Source organism: Staurois parvus, unplaced genomic scaffold (assembly GCF_062004578.1).
Source record: "Staurois parvus isolate SC_StPar_1 unplaced genomic scaffold, SC_StPar_1.0 ptg000120l, whole genome shotgun sequence".
NCBI lineage: Eukaryota > Metazoa > Chordata > Amphibia > Anura > Ranidae > Staurois > Staurois parvus.
In genome coordinates, this window is record NW_028317916.1 from 1,608,305 (window position 1) to 1,630,194 (window position 21,890).

At 39.5% G+C, this 21,890-nt stretch overlaps 1 protein-coding gene across 1 annotated transcript in view; it reads left to right on the forward strand.

Moving 5' to 3' along the window:
* MET (MET proto-oncogene, receptor tyrosine kinase) overlaps positions 1–21,890 on the forward strand; it is a 215,901-nt gene that overhangs the window by 80,971 nt on the left and 113,040 nt on the right. The window contains exon 3 of the mRNA XM_089672085.1: positions 21,637–21,828. Within this exon, the coding sequence (XP_089528211.1) occupies positions 21,637–21,828 (192 nt within the window). The remainder of the gene's footprint in view (positions 1–21,636; positions 21,829–21,890) is intronic.

Sequence of the window (21,890 nt, forward strand, 5' to 3'; positions counted from 1 at the left end):
CAAAAGACCTCTGGGTGAAAGTCAATACAGGAAAGGCCTTCTTGTGAAATCCCTCCCCTATAAGTTTGAAAAAACTGCCATGTCCTTTTCTGAACCAGAGCATCAACCCATGGGTGGAACAGTTTTGGTCTCTGGGTCACATATGCATGGGGTTTATGGTTCAGGTCAGCATCTGAAGCACCAAATGAATGACTGCTTTAAAGTCACCAGTGTACAAAGTACATTGTGGAAATATTTTCTGCTTTAACTTTGAACTCCTGTGAGGTCTTGTAAGCAAACTTGTAATCTGCTTTCAGTAGAGATTCCATTGCAAGAACAACCTAGCTCAAAAGCTAATGATTTTTTTTATATACAAATAAATGAAGCATATCTAAACTCCAAACCAAAAATGTAATATATTACAGCTTACCCAGTCCATAGATGTGGTGGCTGCAATACTTTCCATTTTCAAAGAGACTTTACCACTAGTCAATTTATTTTAACAAAAATCTATTCTTAAAATGTTATGTGCGTTTAACATGTTATGCATGTGTCTACCTGCAAAAGCATTTGTTCTGTAGATGTCCAGAAGCCCTGAAACTGCTGCTGGGCACCAGTTGGTTGTGATGTCAGCAGAGCTACTACTTAAGTAATGCTGTAAAGTGTTTGCAGAATATATTCTTAGCCTGAAAATAGAAAACAAGTACAGCCATCACATCTAATGACTGTAAGCTGCAATAAATTAAAATTTTGTTCTTGTATTAAGATTTACTTTATTATTTGTTTTTAGAGCAAATCTACGGTAAATTACAGTATAAGCTTTAGCTTCACGTTTTCTCCTGCCAGAACTGCCCAGAGCTTACCGCAATGTCTCAATTTTCACATAGTAGAGAGTAAATACAACTTTCCTGCACAATACAGTCAAGGATTCAATACTGCATAGCTGTTATTGACCATGGCCTGGGGCATCAGAGTTGCCAGGTGCAGTACAAAAATCACACCCATCATATTGCTGACTGTCAGTAACATAATAAAAGGTTACAAGCTGTTGCCCTGCTTGCACAGTTAGTTCAGGTATGCTGTTCACAACTGAATTGCTAGTAGAAAAAGGGCAACAGTTTTTAAAGAAGAACTTTGAATTTGTCTTTTTCAGCCTTTGTTCCCCCAGTCTTGGTATGACGTATGTGACCTTGATGTCTGATCTTGTTAGTGTGATACTAGCTATTTGACTGGGGTAAATATGTCATAAACAGTTGGCCTAAGGCAGTATTAATGTGACACTAAAGCTTTATTCCCCCCCCCCCCAAATAACAAAAATGTCTATACTTACCTGCACTGTGCAGTTGTTTTGCATAGAGCAGCCCCGATCCTCTTCTTTTTGAGTCCCTGCCGGTGCTGCTGGCTCCTCCCCCTCAAATGCCCCCATAAAAAGCCGCTCACCCTGGGGGCATTGCTACGTGTGTTTGTCCCCGAACCTCTGTTTTATGCGACCATAAGACAAATGGAGCCGTGGCTCGGCCCCACTCTCTCCTCATTGGCTCACTGTGATTAACAGCAGTGGCGCTGCTGTCTCAGCCAATGAGGAGGGAGAATTCCTAGACAGCAGATGCTGTTAAGAACATTGCTGGATCAGAGGGGACTCAGTTAGGGATTGGGGGCTGGGGGATCCGCTGCACACAGAAGGTTTAATAATCATGTTATACTTATCTGCTCTTTGCAGTGGTATTGCACAGAGCAGCCCCAATCCTGCTCTTCTGGGATCCCCCGCAGGTGTTCTTGGCTCCTTCTCTTCTCTGCATTCCCCTGTATCAAGCCATTTGCTTTGAGGGCAGACATGTGGGCTTGATCCCGAGCCAGGCTGTGTATGTCTATTGACCACACAGTGGGGATCGGCCCCGCCCCTGCTTCCTTCTGACAAGATTGACAGCAGCAGAAGCCAATGGTTCCTACTGCTGCCTCGGTCCTTGTGAGTAGAGGGAGAGGGGAGAGAAGAGATGCCGGAAAAGGACAGCGCTGGATCGATTGAGGACTCAGGTAAGTATTTAAGGAGGTGGGGGAGCAAAGCAAGCTGTAAAGCATGTTTTACCTGAATGCAGGGAATAGCATTAGAACTACTTTCTAAATACTTTTAAATGCCACAGTATGTAACACAAAGTGTTACCTCAATAATCTGCTCAATCAGCCCTTTCAAATGCATTTGTGTCCCCAAAATGTGTGACCTAAGCAGAGTAAACAAAATTGTTACTGGATGACACATTTCCTCAAAGTCCTAATTTTATCTCTAACTACTCTCCCTGATCACTGACTTATTAATGGGCAGTGACACATGACTGCCACAAAATGGCAAAAAGTGTCTGATGTGTTGGCTGGTCCTGACACACTTTGTTTTGCCTTCTTTACAATGTGCAGCAGGTAAGATCATAGCTCCCAAAGAGGAAATGACTGAATCTGGCAGCAGAGGTTTTGTTTAATGATAATATACTGAGAGACTTGAGTGAAGCTAACATTATACATTAACAATTTATGTAGTCAGTGATTATCTAAAATTGTTAATTTAGTCTTTTCATTGTTCCCAGAGCCTAGAACACTCTACTGCCATTTGTGATGTTCATGGTGCCAGTGTAGGCAGTGTAGGCACCGATGACTGCATGTTTTCCTTGCTTGGTATAGTTCAAAGGAAAAGCCACACACCGATGATGTCCTTAAACCAGCTGACAAGCTTCAGCACATGGTCCCACTTCCAGGACAACCCCTTTAACATGTGTCACCTGATGAACTTAACCCATCCCCTGCTACATGTTTTGAAAATCATGTTAGGCCTGAATATCAGTTAAAACCCCCAAAATATTTTATATTTCTGAAAGCAGATACATTGTAAAATTATGATAGTTTTGTCACATGATATTAGCAATTTATCAGATGCAAAATTCTGTAAAAAATACACAAAAGTTAATTTTAGGGAACATAAACTCAATATATTACTCAATTTTTAGGTAAAATATAAAGCATGAGGATGTGTCGAGTAAATAGATAGTCAACATGTCAAGCCTTAAAATTTTGTGTGCCCATGCAATAATGACAAACTTTGGCACCCCAAATTTTCCTTAGGCGATGCTTTAAAAGTCCCAACAGATCATCAGTTAACTGTGAATGATGAGGCATGCACAGAGATATGTAACATGTAGCACAACCAATGGTTTTGTGGGTAGGTGCACCCCACCTGAATGTTTACGTTTGTATGTGGGGCTGGGGAGAGGCTCTTTTGGACTCCCAATGTCTCACGTGCCCTCTATTAAAGTTAACAGAGCACAGTGATCGCCAGACCTATAAATGACATTTTACACGTTGGTTCTTAGTAGGAAGGTGATATTTCATGTTCACTTATGTCCTTCCTCTGTACCCTACTCAGCAGCACCTGCCTTGTCAGTCCTAAGTCCACCGATGGGAGCTCGGGAAACATCGCAGCGGCACACGTGGTGGGGGGGCTGACTTTTGCCATGGTGTGTGGAAGCTACCTGACAGCTGACACATGCTAAAGCAACTGGGAGTGTATGTGCAAACCCTTCCCCCCCCCTTGCTACCAATGTATGGCATACATCAGTAGCAGTGAAAGGGTTAGTTAAAGAGATTAAGTATAACTATGTGCTAAAGTTTGTCAGCTAATTAAAGTTTTGTCTGGAAAGACATCACCCGTGTTTGGCGTTTTCTTTCATTATACTAAGCTATGTGTGCAGGAATGAAAGATTCAAAGCCAACACCAGAGCAGTGCACTTTTCTTTCACTCTACAAAGTGCATGTTTTCATTGGCTCATTTCTGCGAAAATCATCAGTTTTCAAGAAAGTTCAGCACACATAATTTATATAAAAACAACTGGTCTATTGAAAACAAATGCCACTTTAACTTTACTTTGTCTTTCTAAGCATGAGTACAGTTTACAATGTGAAGTAATAATTTACAAACACACAAGACAGATATACTTTAAATACTGAAACCAAATGAAACGTGAAAAAAGTATTTTGTAACACGTGACAACATATCGCATGTAATAATGAAAATGTCAATTTGCTATTGCTTGTATGCAGTATTTACCACAAACAGCAAAAATGCTCTGTAAATACTGCATAGAAATACCACATAAAAAGGCATTAAAGTCAATTTACAAAAGGAAATAAATAAATAAATAAATACAGTAATTAAGTAGTGGTCCTGGCTTGCGATAAGTATGGGAATTGTTAGACCCAGTTTAGGAGGTCAGGGAATGGTTTTAAAAATAGGTGGGAATGTGCAAGCTGGACCAGGTGGCAGCAATATTCCACTCAGGAGTTGTTTCTGGAGGCTGCAGACTGCATAGCACAGACGATGGAGCCATTTGAATGCAATCTTCTGGAATTTAAAGTAATGTAGAAGAGGAAGCAGAGAAGATCAAGAGTGGTCCTTTTAAAGGAAAGATGCTTTAAGGAACGTACATTGCTGGAGAATTAGACGGACGCTGATACCATCCAGAAGTTCTGGTTATCCAAGGCACTAATTATGGAGCTATACTGTATGCCCAATTCATAGGTTACCTTGAGCCCTCAACCCAGCGAAGTCATACCATACCAGCCATTACTAAATTGTTGCCTGCATTACAATTTTTTGGGAAAACATCCTATCAGATGGTAGCTGGCGGGATAGTGGGAATTTGGCAGGCCTCATTTTTTTGTCTCCTCTTCAGTATATTGCATGGTTTCCATGTAATAGCACCCACATACTGTATATTAACTTTCCAGAATCTCATCAGGAGTGGGATCAAATTAAAAATAATTTTTATCATATTGCTGGAATTCCAAATGTGCTTGGTGCAATTAACGCTTATGTGATATGCTTGCGATAGCTTATTGCACGGTTTCATGCAGTAGTTACCTCATGATTCACAAATATAATGCATGCAATATATTAAAGAGCTTTTCTTAGTGAATTACAGAGGGTTTTTTTTTTAAAAATGCTGTGCCATATTTACTCAGATGTGATAAAATATCGCTTAGTGAATTGTCCCCATAATGTTCCTTTTTTAAGCTTTTGATCTTACATCAGTTAATTAGGGTTGCTAATTCTAATGTCAATTTGATGTCCCCTCTTTGGATCAGATCAATTTGGATTAGCTACTGGCTCTACTTTTATTTGATCCTTTAAAGGCCTAGAATGTATTCTACACATCATGGCTGTCCCTGTTAGCTGGTAAATACAGTCCTGTCCGAACATTTGAATCATAATGTGATCCATTCTGTTTTTAGTAAGATAAATGTTGCAGACTATTATTTGATTAGTGGCAGCATCAAGCTGAATCAGCAGCTGAGAGGTTGGTTTAACCTGTGGCCTCCTTGTAAACTGTAAAAGTGATTAATCACTTCTACCAAGTTAGAAAATAGGGAAACAACATCCCCACAATGGCTGACTTCAGTGGCACTCCCATCCTCTGCTACTAGACTGTAGGGCCCTTTTCTACAGGATAAAAAGCAGGGAGACAATGGCAGTGACTGCACTGAACATGACTTTTAGGTTCACTCATCTGATTTTAGCAGTGAATGGTCCCAAAAAGTTAATCCAGAACACTTCCAGGTTCATGTTCAGTGCAAAGAAATTTTCAGAGACATTAACTTCTCTACCGCTTGACACCTTCAGCCTTATTAGAAAGCTTGGTGCTTCTCAACCAGAATCCTTGATGGCATTTATTTGTATGCTCCCAAAAACTAACACGGATACTTTTCACTGGTCCAATTACAGATCATTCTCTCCCTTATCAATACTGTCATAAAAATATTTGCTGAGATTTTGCTTGTCTCTTCTGCAATAAAATGCCTTCCTGCTCACAGTGTATCATAGCGGAACTTTAGTTCCGCTTTAACTTTACCCCAGGCATGGAATCTACAAGTCATTTAAACTAAATAATAGCCCCCTATATATTTTACTCTTCAGAGGGCATTAAACCTTTGCAGCTTTTCCAAAACAAATTTGAGCTTCCATAAATGGAATTGTTTCAGTATCCTCAGATTAGGTTTTGTCTGTGACATCTTCACACAATTCAAAACTGAAATGTTGAAATGATTCACACAAGCTAGAGCTCATTTCCTTGCTTTAGCTATCACTACTGACCTTCTATCAAACTCCACCACTGACATAAGTTTTGAAATTGGAAACAGGCTTGGGTACCCTATTGGGAGAGGAACTATGCCCCCAAATGTGAGCAACCACTAAAACTTTTTCTCAAAAAGTCCTTGCATTAGTGACAAACTTCTAATTACTCTCAAGATGGTACCTAGTCCCATTAAGAGTTGCTCAGTTTAACCCAGGTACCCTTCAACTTGCTTTCAATGCCTGGTGCTTTTTTGGCTGTGTGCTGAAGCCCATGTCCTATGGACTAATGTATATGGGCATATAGCTATTATTTTAGGCCACCCTCTTAACCCCAACTTGCGAGAAGCACTACCCAACCAAATACCAACTGACATTTTTTTCTCATAAGTTTAACGTATTGGTATCAACTATTGTCTAATTTTGTACCATGTTATTTTTCAATTTTGAGAACCCAATACAAATTTTTTGAAAAGAAATACATATGTGTTATGCAGTTTTACTTGCCAAAGAATCTGTATTTCTCTCCATCCGATCCTGAGATTTACACAGCCTTGCTACCTAGCACAGCATTGTATTGTAGGAAGACTGGATAATTGTACTGCTGCAGTTATAAAACACCCACAGGTCTCCACCCTACCTATGACAGGACAGGTGAAAGGAGAAGCGGCAAACTAACAAGCTAATAAGCTTGTCACTCTGTTTTCTCTTTCTACCAGCATGCTCCTTCCACACTACAGTGCCCTCCTTGGCTTCTTGTGCTGCTTTAATCAACCCCTCTCTGAGCTCTGCTTAACATGACTGCAGGAGATTGATGCATTTGATGATGTATGTATGATTACAGAACATTAATTTGGACTTTTTAAATCTGTCCAGAATTCAGCTTTAAGTTAAAAAAAGAGTAAATAGAAGCAAAAAGATATGAAGGGATATCACTAGGGGTTTAAAGTGAAGAACATCACTATTTTGTTATTCCTTTATGTACATACATTTATATATGTTTATCCAAATTTTTGTTTATGTGTGCTTGTACAAAGGTAGAAAGCAACACTTAAGACAGAGAAATATGTGTTTATAAAATAAAAAAGGGACACTGGGCCATTTGGTATTCTTGGAACACAAGATGTGGTGCCTGCATGGAGCATGAGTTTATGTGCAACTTACTTGTTCCCTATGGGAAGTGAGTAGTTTGCTACCTAAGCTTTCTCACCTGGCATAGAGATCCTTTGATGCCACAGAGTACCAGTAATGTAGAAGAGTTTGTTGTCATTTTCATGTTAAAGCACCTGCCTTGTACTGGTGGGAGTATTGACTAGGAAATGCATGGTGAGGCATAAGAAGAAAGACTAGGAAATGCATGGCAAGGCATAAGAAGAAAGACTTGGAAATGTATGGCAAGGCATAAGAAGAAAAAAATAAGAAAAGAAGGGACAAAGGCAGAAAGGAAAGAAGAAATCTTTGTGATGTGCTCTACTTACCCTACTGCCCTAGCCACTGACCCACACATGTTTGGGAGAAAATATAGCCCTGCCTATACTTATCAGACAGTAGACACTTAGGAGTTTACTTGTGGAAAAAGGCAATTAAATTTATATCTACTCTAAAGAGTGTTTCCCCAATTACTCATATTAGCATAAATCCTGTTTAAATTGAATATATGCGTGTGTGTCTCAAAGCAGTGACGTTTCAAGGTATACATGATTAACTCATTCCAAGCATAAATGAATTTCACATTAAGCTCCATGGTTATAGGACAAACTAATTACTGTATTATATTTTCTAAGTCAATAATGGTTAGTTCTACCGTGCTAATTGAATTTGTATCTACACAAACACAGCATTCAATAGAAAAGCTAAATCTATCAACTGACTAAGCATAAAAAGCACCTAATTGTTTTTTGATAATTATATACAAAAATTAGACACACTAATGAGGTCCAGTTGTAATTTTCCAGGGAAATTGAAAATGGTCTACTACAAGAATACACAGAATCTGATCATTTAGCCAGCATGCATTGTTGTTTTAATCTTTGATAAAATAGTGCAGTTTTCATCAATCTACCATTTGCAACTTTTGGAATATATTCTGATAATATAATAGCCCAATTTTTGTGCCATTAAAATATTATGTGTGAACTGACAAAGGTATATTTATAGTCAAACATACGATGGTACACAGAATCATTTTGCAGTTTGAAGCAAAATTATTTATGTCCTCTAAATATTATAGGGGGGGTTATGTGAATAAAAAATGTAAACGCATATGCAGCTTTACTCTTTACATGCTCAGGCTGGCTGTTTTACAGATCTGGGATTTACCAGAAAAGCCAGTGTGAATATTGGAAGGCTGATCTCAATTCCTAAACCACACAATCCTTTCTACCTGACTTAAAGGGATATTATAGTGTACTATTAGCAAGCACATATTTTGAATCAATACTGCAGTCTTAACCTTAAAGTCGTTTTTATATATAGAGGCCCCCTCACACTCTCCCATTGTACCACAAATCTAGACATGCCTCCTATTGAACGGTTCCAATTTGCCCAGATATGCCATTTTTTGAGGACTCTTCGTTCTTCTACAGATCTCCCTCCCTAGCAGCTTGTGAAAAGTGGTGTACCAAAGACCAGGGTTCTTGGGGAGGTATCACTTTGGTATATGCATCTTTGCTTGCCTCTTCCGAGAAGCATGCATATATACTGGCGTGGGAAAGGGACCTAGATTGTGAAATAGAACCAAAGGCTTGGTGTTCCAAGCTTCAAACCTATAAGGATATATTGAATGTTTTTTCTAAGAGAGTCTGGTATTGAGGTTTTAAGGATATGGTACTTAGTCCCAGTTCGCCTGGTCAGAATGTATCCAACGGCATCGGTGAAGTGTTTTGGGGTTATTACTTATATAGTACCATGCTTCACACCTGATGGGCATGCCCTAAGATCCGCAGTTATTGGAACAGGGTCTTTTCCATACTCATCAAGTTAACAGGAGTCACTGTTCCACAGCAGGCTCAGGTCGCACTGCTAAATGACTCCCCACCAGGATTATCTCACCCCATATGGCGTTTGGTCTATTTTGTCCTGCTGGCAGCCAAGATCACCATTGTGGAGTTGTGGAAGACACCCTCTGTTTCCATCTGAAACATAAAATATCCTAAATTGTAGGTTACTAGTGTGATTAATAATAAACAAGCAATGTTTGAACAAACTTGGGAACCATGGGCAACTTACATGAAGCTATCCATATCTTTCTGCCAAATGTAACTATGTGAGATCTTTACCACTTGGGATTCCTGGATCTCCCTCTTCTCTATTGTTTCCATTGTTTTTCCTGTCTTTTCTTCTGGTCTCCTTTTAGAGACTCTCTCCTTTTTATTCTTCTGACTTCCTGGAGAAAAAAAAATATTTCTGTTGCCTTTTATACATGGATCCTATTGTCTGCCTTTTATACAAACAGGGTACTTTATTTCGAGAGAACCATGACACTCTTGCTCTTCCATGGTATTTAACAGAGCAATGTATAGATTAGCTGCAAGAGTGAATACTTAGCTGTCACTCTAGGAGAGATTTACTGGAGCACTCAAAATCTGGTGCAGCTGTGCATGGTAGCTACCAGCTTGGAACATCAGCTTGTTCAATTAAGCTTGGGCAATTAAACCTGGAAGCTGATTGGTTTCTATGCAAAGTTGCACCAGATTTTGCATGCTCCAGTTTAAATAAGTAACCTCCAGTGTCTCCCTGTTGAGACAACTTATTTAGCAGTGAGTGCATTTTCAATGAATCAGTCAGACATAGACTTGTCCTGAGAGAAGGAACATTAAAAGCACAATCACTGCAACACTGCAAAGGGAAAGCTAAGGAGCAAGTATGATACATTAAATAGTGAAGCGCTCCCAAATTATCTGAAAAAAATTCCCTCTATGCATACCATAAATACCAACTGAACTTAAAAATAATCAATACTATAAGGTGATGAAAACCATATAAACTAAATCGATTAGTGAAAAAACTAAAATACATAAACACCTCTCATATATACCAATTATTATTGCCTCTTAATAAATCTGTGATGGAAAATAACGAATATAAAATTCATGATAAATACTCAAATATCAGTGATAAAATCAATTATCATAATAATACTAATTCATAATAAAAAGATGTGACAAATCGTGATAATTGTGACAAACCTATAGATCAAAAATAGTGATTCTGCAACAAAATATATAATACATATATCCTGTGATAAACCCTATAACAGAATAAAAATAAAATGGATAGCTACTTAATTCAGTGATAAAATAAATGAACTCAGTGTCCAGAATAAACTAAAAAAGTCCATGCAAAATGTGAAAACACTCTGTGATCTTCACTTCTAGTGCTCAAAAAGGAATCCTCCAATGGCAGCAATGCCTGCTCACCTCCCCTCCTCGACCCACACAGGGCCACAAGGCAAAAAACTCTCCTCAAAGGCAATCCTTTACTCCAGGCAGTTCAGCAAGGGACCTCAGGACTTCCACTCCACCTCCTCTCAACACGTCATATAGGACACAAACAAAGGCTTCCCATAGTGTAATACCGTTTATTAGGAGTAATTTGGCATAACATACTTTTCCCACTCACATGTAATCCTTGTATATAGTGCTTTCCACCTCACATCATGGGTGTATTCTCATACAGGGAGGGAAACAAATATGGCCACTGTGTCCGGACAAAACGTCCCCACGTGACTGGAAGTGACGTAATCTCGAACTGGGAATGGCGTTCCCATTGGTTACGACTACGACTTATTGGTTGAGGTTGAGTGATTGCAGCTAGTAGATAGGGACTTACCCATATCAAGCGCAGGAGGATATCCCCCCCTAAGGAGCAAGTATGGCCTTCCCCATGTGAAAAGTATGTTAGAAAATTTACTTTTGGTATACATTATTATTGAGATCTTTGGAGTTTGACTTTATACGTACAATTTTCCCTTCATGGGAAAATCCCTGATGGACTTTTTATTTGGGAGTCTATGTCAAATCTAATTTCCCAGTTTGTGATTACAGAAAACTGATAGATTACACCGGAAGATATTCTATGAGACTGTGGATTCAGGATTCCAGTGCTTACCTGGAAAATGTATTAAAAAACAGTAGAATGCTCACAAAATTGAGATGGAAAAACATTCTACAGTTTTCTTAAAGATGAGCTCCATCTTAATAAAAAAAACTTTTTTTTGTAATCTGCAATGTGAAAAATATTAGGTCTTGAAGGTGTATGACACTTTACGTATTTCTGTAATTTCTTTATTATTTAGCTTGAGGTGATTGTAGCCGTATTAGTGCATTTGCGACAGAAACAATTGAGTACTGTCCGTGATACTTTTTTTATTTGCACTAACATACAATTTTGAGGACAAGCTTTTGGGGTATGTCCCCTTCTTCAAAGTCCAAGCAGTACTATACAAATCACAAAGTTTAAGCAGAATGTTAGAAGGGATTGAGAAAAAAAAAAAAAACAAGGGCTACAGATAAGATACATCAAAAGCGAGGGGGGGAGGGGGGGATACAACACTCACACAGAGGGGGTCAAGTTTTAGCTAATAGATAGTCATAAAGCTGTCGGATAATGGTTGAGGAATCCCATGTCCAAATTAAGACCGTTATCTTTTGTGTCAAATAGAATTATCATTCTTAGTTCAAATGTTTTTCTTTCCTGGATGGATTTAAATTTTCCTTTCAGAACTAAAATATTGAGGTCTTCCATATTGTGGCCTGGTTGTGAGAAATGGTGTCCTACAGGTGTGCAGAGGTCATCTTCTTTATGTTCCTTGATGGTATGTCTGTGCAAATTCATCCGTGTTTGCAACCTCTGTCCTGTTTCACCAACATAAGATCCTTTGCTGCATTTTCTGCACTGGATAAGGTACACAACATTACTGGAGGTGCAGCTGTATGATCCGGAAATATTGAAGATCCCTTTTGAGTGTCTGACACTTTTTGATGGATTGATTTGGTTGCACAGCTTGCAGCGTTTTTTATTGCAGGGTTTGCTTCCATTATTTGTGGCATCATAATCAGAAGGAAGTTTCCTACTGATTAGTTTATTTCTGAGGTTGGGGGGTTGTCTGAAAGCCAGTATTGGGGGTTGCTGGAATATTTCTTTCAGAGTTCCATCCTCTGTTATGATGGGTTGTAAATCTTTGATTATTTTTCTTATTCCCTCTAGTGCTGGGTTGTATGTAGTTACTAGAGGTACACGGTTGTTTGTTTTTTTCTCTTTGTACTGAAGTAGATTTTCCCTTCGGGTTCTCAAGGCTGTGTTTATGCCGGTGTTGATAGTTTTGTCCTTGTAACCTTTCTTATGGAAGGCGTCTGCTAGTGTCCCAAGATGTTTATCTCTGTCTCTTGGGTCAGAACATACTCGGTGGTATCTGATGGCCTGACTGTGTATGATGGCACGTTTCGTGTGTTAGGGGTGGAAGCTGGAACTGTGGAGGTAGTTGCATCTGTCAGTGGGTTTCCTGTATATTGAGGTGTGAAGCGTATCATCCCTGATGTATACTGTGGTGTCTAGGAAGTTAACGTGTGTGTTTGAGTATTCCATTTTTAGTTTGATTGATGGATGAAAAGTGTTCATCAATGAGTAAAATTGTTTTAGATTTTCTTCACCTTCTGTCCATATGATGAAAATATCATCAATATAGCGAAAGTATCTGTATGGTTTTTGTTCCATGCTGTTCAGGAATTGTTCCTCCATGTTAGCCATAAATAAATTTGCATATTGGGGTGCCATTTTACTTCCCATCGCAGTACCCATACATTGAAGATAGATGTCCTTATTGAAAGCAAAGTAGTTGTGTGTAAGTATGAATTCAATGAGCTGTGTAACATCCTCAGCAGTGTATTTGTTGTTTGGTGAGGATGATAAGGATCTGTGACATGCAGCTAATCCATCCTTGTGAGGGATATTACTATACAGGGATACTACATCCATAGTCACTAGAAGTGTATTAGATGGTAATTGCTGGATGTTGTTGATCTTGTTCAGAAAGTCAGTTGTGTCTTGCAGGAAACTAGCAGTATTCATGACTAACGGTTTTAAAAATTTTTCTACAAAGCCTGAGATTTGTTCGGTGAGTATATTTATACCTGTTATGAAGGGTCTGCCTGGATTTCCTGGCTTGTGGACTTTGGGCAGCATGTAGAAGTCCCCGATTTCTGGATGATCCGGAATCGCATTTATAAGTTCTGAATGTAGGTGGGCTGGAAGTGTTTTAATGAGACCTTTTAATTGCTTTGTAAAGTCCTGGGTTGGATCATAATCCAGTTTTTTATAGTAAATGGCATTTTTCAGCTGCCTCTGGCCTTCTTGTATGTACAGTTGTGTCCAAAATTATTCAACCCCCAATGCTGTAAAGGGGTTTAGGGACTATAGTGTACATTTGGAATTGTATTCAGAATCAAATCCTACAAGGACGTTGTAACTACCCAAATGCAACTAAAATGACATCAATTGTTTATGTAATACAGTAGTAAATGGTTCTTATGTGGTTTCTTCATTGCCACAATTATTCAACCCCTTAAAGACTACCACTCTGAAGAACAGAGGTTCATACAGGTGCTTTCCATCAGGTATTGAAAACACCTGTGGATGTCACCGAGCAGCAATCAAGCATAATAAGCACCAATTAGGCAGCTTTAAAATGACTGTGATACTCAGCTCCTTCTAGACATTTACTGGTGTGGTTACAAACATGGTGAAGGCAAGAGAATGGTCCAGGAAGACAAGAGAAGAGGTGATTTCTCTTCACAGGAAGGGCAATGGCTATAAGAAGATTGCAAACATGTTAAACATACCAAGAGACACCTTAGGAAGCATCATTCGCAAATTCAAGGCAAAGGGCACTGTTGAAACGCTACCTGGTCGTGGCAGAAAGAAGATGCTGACTTCGACTGCTGTGCGCTACCTGAAGCGTAGAGTGGAGAGAAGTCCCCGTGTGACTGCTGAGGAACTGAGAAAAGATTTGTCAGATGTGGGTACAGAAGTTTCAGCCCAGACAATAAGACGCACACTGCGTAATGAAGGCCTCCGTGCCAGAACTCCCAGGCGTACCCCCTTGCTGTCTCCAAAGAATAAGAAGAGTCGACTGCAGTATGCCAAAAGCCATGTGGACAAACCACAAAAGTTGTGGGATAGTGTTCTGTGGACTGATGAAACAAAATTAGAACTGTTTGGGCCCATGGATCAACGCTATGTTTGGAGGAGGAAGAACAAGGCCTATGATGAAAAGAACACCTTGCCTACTGTGAAGCATGGTGGAGGGTCAATCATGCTTTGGGGCTGTTTTGCTTCTGCAGGTACAGGGAAGCTTCAGCGTGTGCAAGGTACCATGAATTCTCTTCAGTACCAGGAGATATTGGATGGAAACGTGATGCAGTCCGTCACACACCTGAGGCTTGGGAGACGTTGGACCTTTCAACAGGACAATGATCCCAAGCATACCTCCAAGTCCACTAGAGCATGGTTGCAGAGGAAAGGCTGGAACATTTTGGAGTGGCCATCGCAGTCACCAGACTTAAATCCGATTGAGAACCTCTGGTGGGACTTAAAGAAAGCAGTTGCAGTGCGCAAGCCTAAGAATGTGACTGAACTGGAGGCCTTTGCCCATGAAGAATGGGCGAAGATACCCGTAGATCGCTGCAAGACACTTGTGTCAAGCTATGCTTCACGTTTAAAAGCTGTTATAACTGTAAAAGGATGCTGTACTAAGTACTAAGATTGAATGTCACTTGGGGGTTGAATAAAACTGATAATGCTGTGAGCACAGAAAAGACATTTGTGGTTATTTCATTATAACTGTTATGTTATATTTGTCTGACCTACAAGTGCCTCTTTAATGTAAATGTAAGCAAGATGACTGAATGATCAAAAGCAATGTCAAACTGGCCAAAACACTCAATTTCAGTGGGGGTTGAATAATTTTGGACACAACTGTATTTGTCTGTATCCATCACAACAACTGCTCCCCCTTTGGTTTGATGGTGATGGCCTGATTGTTGCGCAAATCGTGTATAGCCCTTCGCTTTAGTGGTGAAAGATTGTACAGAATTTTCTTTTGCTGGGTGGATATCAAGGATGTAGCTCGCAATCTAAAGCTATCAATATAGGTGTCCAGTTTGGGGTTGCGTCCTTGTGGAGGTGTGAAGCAGCTGTTCTTTTTCTTTGTGTAGCACTCCATTGTCCTAGGATTCCTTTCATTATTGTGGAAATATTCTTTGAGCCTTAGTCTCCTGAAGAAATCCTCCATATCTGACAATACTTGTAAATGATCCAATTTGGTGGTTGAGCAGAATGTAAGGCCTTTGGAGAGGATAGTTAATTCTGGTTCGGAAAGTTTATGATTTGACAAGTTGATGATTCCATGTTCCTCTGTTATATCCACATTTTCAGTTGGGTCAGCATTTACACAAGGGATCCCTTGGGATTCCCGATTAGATTCCAGGTCACTGATGGTAAGAGGTATAGATATTGGGTTGCTTTTATGTTTAGGTTGTATCCAAAAGGTCTGCTCTTGGTGCAGCTTCTGAAGTTTTTTTTGTTTCCCATTCATGGCAAGTTTTTGTGTTTGTCTTTGTAAAGTTTCCAATTCATTCTTGATTTGGTTAATGTTGGTAGGGTCCAATGATGTTAGGGTTTCAAACAAAGACTGCTTTTGTATCCTGATAGTTACCCTTTTTCCATACAGTTTGTGAATGAGGTGATTCCTTAATCTCTCACTGGTGCGTCTGCAAAGTCCTTCTGCATAAGGAGAGTTGATTGTATTTACGCAAGGATTTTTAATCCGGAGGCCTTGTGGTATGAGATTCCTCTTTTTGCATCTTGAGAGAAAGAAAATATCACTGTTGATCTGTGTTTCCTTTGTGATTAGGTTGGTTAACTGCTTCTTTATGCGGCTATATGCAGTATCTTCCATTTTGCTTGAGGTGATTGTAGCTGTATTAGTGCATTTGCGACAGAAACAATTGAGTACTGTCCGTGATACTTTTTTTATTTGCACTAACATACAATTTTGAGGACAAGCTTTCGGGGTATGTCCCCTTCTTCAAAGTCCAAGCAGTACTATACAAATCACAAAGTTTAAGCAGAATGTTAGAAGGGATTTACAATTTCATTAAGGCCAGATAGTATAGCTCTATACTTCTGGCAGGCTGTGACTCTCAGACAGAGAAACTGCAGTGTTGTTAATTCATCTCCTCTCCCCTTTCCTATTCACAGAATGCTTTGTATTCTGTGATTGGTTCACAGAACACAATGTGTTCTGTGAATGGACAAGGGGAGAAGACAAGCAGACAAACAGCACAGCTTACTATCTGGCCTGAATTAAAGTGTAAACATTAAATAAATTACATCAATATTTAAAGTAAACATACAACTCCCAAGACGTATCTTTTTTTTACATTTTAGACTTTCTAAAAAATTGGCTGAAGCTCTTTTTTTAATATGCTTGTGAACTCCTTACTATTAAAAGAGTTTCCCCTTATAGCTAGAAAATGGAAATCCCTTTACATTTATATGCAGATGGAGCTACTTGGTTTCTTTGGTTTCAAATAAAGGCTCACTGACTGAGCCTTGGAAACTTCCAAAGGAAACTATGGTATCTTCATTTAGAATCACAGTAAGAGGAGCAGCTTCTAATGCTTTAGTAACCTGAAAGCTGGTTGCTGATCTATGAGATTGGTGACCTTCACATCATACCACTGCCTACCAGTTGAAGAAGTTTACCTCTTTTTAGCTGGAAGGAAAAAATCCCTTTAAAAGAGACATCACACTGACCACTTAAACAAACTAAAGTACAAATAAAATAACATTATATAACACAGACAAAGAAAGTGGCAAGGTAAAAAAAAAAAAAATTACTGACTTTTTAGATATTGATGTTCATGCTCATGGGATGTCTAAATACGTTGTGTATCATCTTTCTGAAATGAAAGGATATCATCAATACTAACCACATTACCAATTAATAGATTCCTATTGAGTTTTACTGGGCAGTTAACATGCTCACAGAGAAGCAGTCTGAAGCGCAATACACTGCCATAGAATTTAAATGAGCTCTGTAGACTATATTAGTAGCTAGTCTGCGAGGAATCAAATAAGGACATTAGTGGAGATTATATAAGACGTGCCTGCAAAATTATATTAAACACCTGAAAATAGAATGAACTGTATTGCAGTAGAAATAGTACAGACATTTACTTATTTTTAGCCTCAGAAATAACTGCACAGCCCTTGATTAGGTTGAGGAGAAGGTGATGCTAGAATGAATCATCACATTGCAAAAATATACCTGTTTTAATATTTATAACTCCTGCAAATACAGCGTTTCTTCCATGATTTATGGTAGAACTTTTTATTAGAACTCTTTCTACAACTGTGGAAAACTCCCAACTTTAACTCCCAGGAATAAAAATAATACCAATTATACTTAGAAATCGTTTCAAATAAAACAGGTTATATTGGAACTGTGGTCAAGCTATAAAAAAACATAAGTGATATGTGCTGCCTATACCAGAAGGACGAGGCTCTCTGTGTTTTTAGGTATCCCCTGTTACATTTGGTAAATACCTGTTGATTTGGCCAGTAGAATCTTTGAATAGGACCTTCCTTTGACAGGATGACAACACACTTCACAATCACTGCAGTCTTGCTGCTACTGTAGCTGCTTGGATGCTGGCATTGTTAATTGCCCTATAACTGAATAGCCATGTTTAGCACCACCCACACACCTTTAGATTGCCAGCACATTGCTCAATCTGTTTTTAGGTTACTCATGTAAATTGTCTGCTCAGACCCTCCTACTCCCTTCAGCATTGTCTAGCAGGGTGCATGAGAAGTCCAACTTTCAAATTACATTTACTATGAAAACATTTCTTTTAAGATACCAATCTGCTTAAAAATGCATGTTTATTACTCTGAAAGTTAAAAACTAGTGGCTTCAAATACACTTTAGGGGGATATATCAGTGAAGTTTATACTTAACATGTCATCTTATTACTTTGACATAAAGCCTGGGCAAACAGTATGTGGTCTTTGGATAGCAAGAACATTGTGGGCATTTTACTTAGTTAGAGACTGCATTGCCTGTTTTCAGTGAGGTGGACTCTATTTGCTAGACTTGTTATGAAATCGGGAAGCAGAACCTGCATATGTAATCAGCATGTATGAAGGCCAAGGTGAGTTGGCCAGATTATTAATATAAATCTGTTCACTTTCTGATGTATATATTAAAATGTTTTTAAAAAGACTACTGTTCCCATTTAAAGTGTAGAATTAAAAATATAAAATGGCTTTGTTTTTGAGAATAAAAACTTAAAAATTAGATCTGCCTGTAAAGACAAAACTTTATGCTTAAAATATCAACAACAAAAAAATCTGTGCTCAGAAAAAAGTGCCAATATTGCAACCTAATAGCAGTTGTACACAATACCGCGATACTAGATATGTCAAAGTAGTGTAAAACAAATAGCGCAGAGCTCAACCAGTAAAATCCTAAATCTTACTAATAGGAATTTTACATAATAAATTATAATGATACCGTGTGAAAGTCTCTAATAAAGTCAAATTAGATCAGTCGCACGTGCTGTGATGAAACCAGAGAACTTCATATAACCAGTGTGACACCATCCACTTGTATGCAAGGCTTACCAGAAGGGTTGTGACCACTTACTAAGAGTGGTCAATCAATGCTCTTTAATGTCATATTGGTAACATCATGGATATGAATGGTCCTCACAGCATTCCAAAAGTGTAGCAAGGAGTCATCCAAAACGATTCATAGGTAATGGCTCCAGACCCTTCAGTATAAATCAGTATAGCCAGAACTCGCAATAAAGCACATGCAATAGAGAAATGCTCCACATAATGTAAAACCACCAGTATTAAAAATGTATTGGGGAATTGCACTTACATAGGATTAAAATCAGCATGTACAAAAATGCCAGAGGAGTAATTTTTCATAAAATTCTCAGGACAGAGATGGGACATAAAACAAAAATGTCTCAAGTGGGATAATTTACAGGAAAATTACCTAACAGAAATGCTAACGCTTCCCTGCTTTATGCACAACAAAAACAAAATTTACTGTCTGGAATTAGGCCTTAACCACTTCCCGTCCGGCCTATGTATATAAACAGCCGAACAGGAGCAGTGCAGGGTCAGGTGGTCGTTTATAAACGGCCTCCAGCTCCCCACCTGTGCGCGCTCCCTGGGAGCGTGCTGCACTGTGATCCAGTGCCCGCTGTGTCCTCCGGTCACAGTGGAACACCGATCGTTATACGGGAACTCTGTGTGAGATCCCAATCATGTGATCACTGATTGGCCAATCAGTGATCACATGAAGATTAGTAAGCAAGATGTCACTTCTGACATCATTGCTCACTACATGTGAAATCTGTGAATGAGCACAGAGATCACATGGTACAAAGCTATTCACAACAGCCTTGTACCATGTGACAAGCTGTGACCAATCACAGCTCACAGTATTTCTCAATGGCTGCAAGAATGCAGCCAGAGAGAAGGAGAAATGATTGCTTTTACGGCCTTTATGGGTGTAAAAGCAATCAGTGTAAAAAAAAAAAAAATATTCATCACCCTCCACAAGTAGTACAGTGTCATTATGGTGACACTGTACTGCTAGGGTGACAGTATGTAAAAAAAAACAAAAAAAACCCAATAATAATAATATAAAAAAATCCAAAAATTTAAAAAACAAATTTTAAAAATTATAATTTTTGGTTATAAACTAATTTGGGTTATTTTTTTTTTTACTAAAAAGATAACTGAATACATTTTGTCCAAGATCTTTTAAGAAAGATTATAAATTTGCAAAACTTTATAAGAAAAACACTTTTTTTTCCACATTTTTGGACTTTTTCATTTATATAGCAAAAAAAATAAATGTGGTGAATAAATACCACCAAAATAAAGTTTTATCTGACTCAAAAAAATGCTAGAAAATTCATATGGGTACAGTGTTGCATGACCGTGCAATTGTCATTCAAAGTGTGATAGCGCTGAAAGCTGAAAATTGGACTGGACTGGAAGGGGGTAAAAGTGTCCGGACTTGAAGTGGTTAACTTGTTGCCGACCGCAGATAGCCGAATGACGGCTGCACTGCGGCCGGCCAGTTCTGAGTGGATGTCATATGACGTCCTCCCAGAACACGCTCTCGTGCGCGCCCCAGGGGGCGCGCACCCGGCGATCTCCGTGATCGCTGTGTCCTACGGACACAACTGATCACGTGATGTGGTAAAAGGCCAATCACAGCGGCCTTTTACCACGTGATCAGCGGTGTCCAATGACACGCTGATCAGAGGGAAATGCAAGTGCCGGTTCTCGGCTGCACTTTCCTCACGCTGTCAGATCGTGAGGAAAGTACTGCCGAGAACCGGCAGTTGTCAGAGCGAGGATCGGCACCGATCATCAGGGCACTGATGATCAGTGCCCTGATGATCGGTGCCCAGCAGTGGCACCCGCAAGTTCCGCCCACCTGTGCCCAGCAGTGCGCCCACTAGCTCCGCCCACCTGTGCCCAGCAGATCACCCACCTGTGCCCAGCAGTGCACCCACCTGTGCCCACCCACCAGTGCTGCCCACCAGTGCCACCCACCAGTGCAGCCCAGCAGTGCTGCCAGTCAGTGCCACCAGTCAGTGTCCAGCGGTTGTGCCAGTCAGGGCCGCCAGTCAGTGCCCAGCAGTGATGCCAGTCAGTGCCATCTATCAGTACCCATCATCAGTGTCACCTATCAGTGCCGCCTATCAGTGCTGCATATTAGTGCCGCCTATCCGTGACACCTCATTAGTGATGCCTATCAGTGCCGCCTATCCGTGCCACCTCATTAGTACTGCCTATCAGTGCCCTTTAGTGCTGCCTATCAGTGCCCATCAGTGCTGCCTCATCAACGCACATCAGTGAAGGAGAAAAATTACCTGTTTGAAAAATTTTATAATAGAAACAAAGAAATTTTTTTTTTTTCAAATTTTTTGCACTTTTTTTATTTATAGCGCAAAAAGTAAAGCGCCCAGTGGCGATTAAATACCACCAAAAGACAGCTCTATTTGTGAGAAAAAAATGATCAAAATTTCATATGGGTACAATGTTGCATGACCGCGCAATTGTCAATTAAAGTGCGGCAGCGCTGAAAGCTGAAAATTGGCCTGGTAAATAAGGGGGTATAAGTGCCTGGTAGGCAAGTGGTTAATTGGGATGGTTTGCATAAAAGTCTTACCATAAAAATTGGCAACAAATCATGTTCAAAGTGCTTGCTTTCTAGAACCAATCAGGAGCAATCTATCACAGCAATATTATATACTAACTGTACATGATTTACCCTGTTAGTAATGTGCACAATAGGTCTTTTGTTTTGTACCAACCTGTCATATACATGTTTGCAATGTTGTAGCTCTGTTGACATTATTTTGCCATGTTAATCTGAGCTTAAGTGCATCTCTAAGATTCGTGTCATGTTGTGTCTTGATTGCTGATTTTAAGTGTTACATTTCCAGACATATCTGCGGAATGCCTCCCAGTGTTCTTCTCCAATTGATGAACATCGTGTTGAAGTTTCTAGCCCGCTAAAACGTCTTGACCTGTTCATGGGTCAGTTTAATAACGTGTTGTTGACATCCATCTCAGTCTTCACTCAAGGCAGCCTCACCATAGCCAATCTAGGCACATCTGGAGGACGCTTCATGCAGGTAAGATAGCGCTTCATTTGTTTCTGTAAAAAAAATGGAATCTGTGGATTGTTTCATTTGTA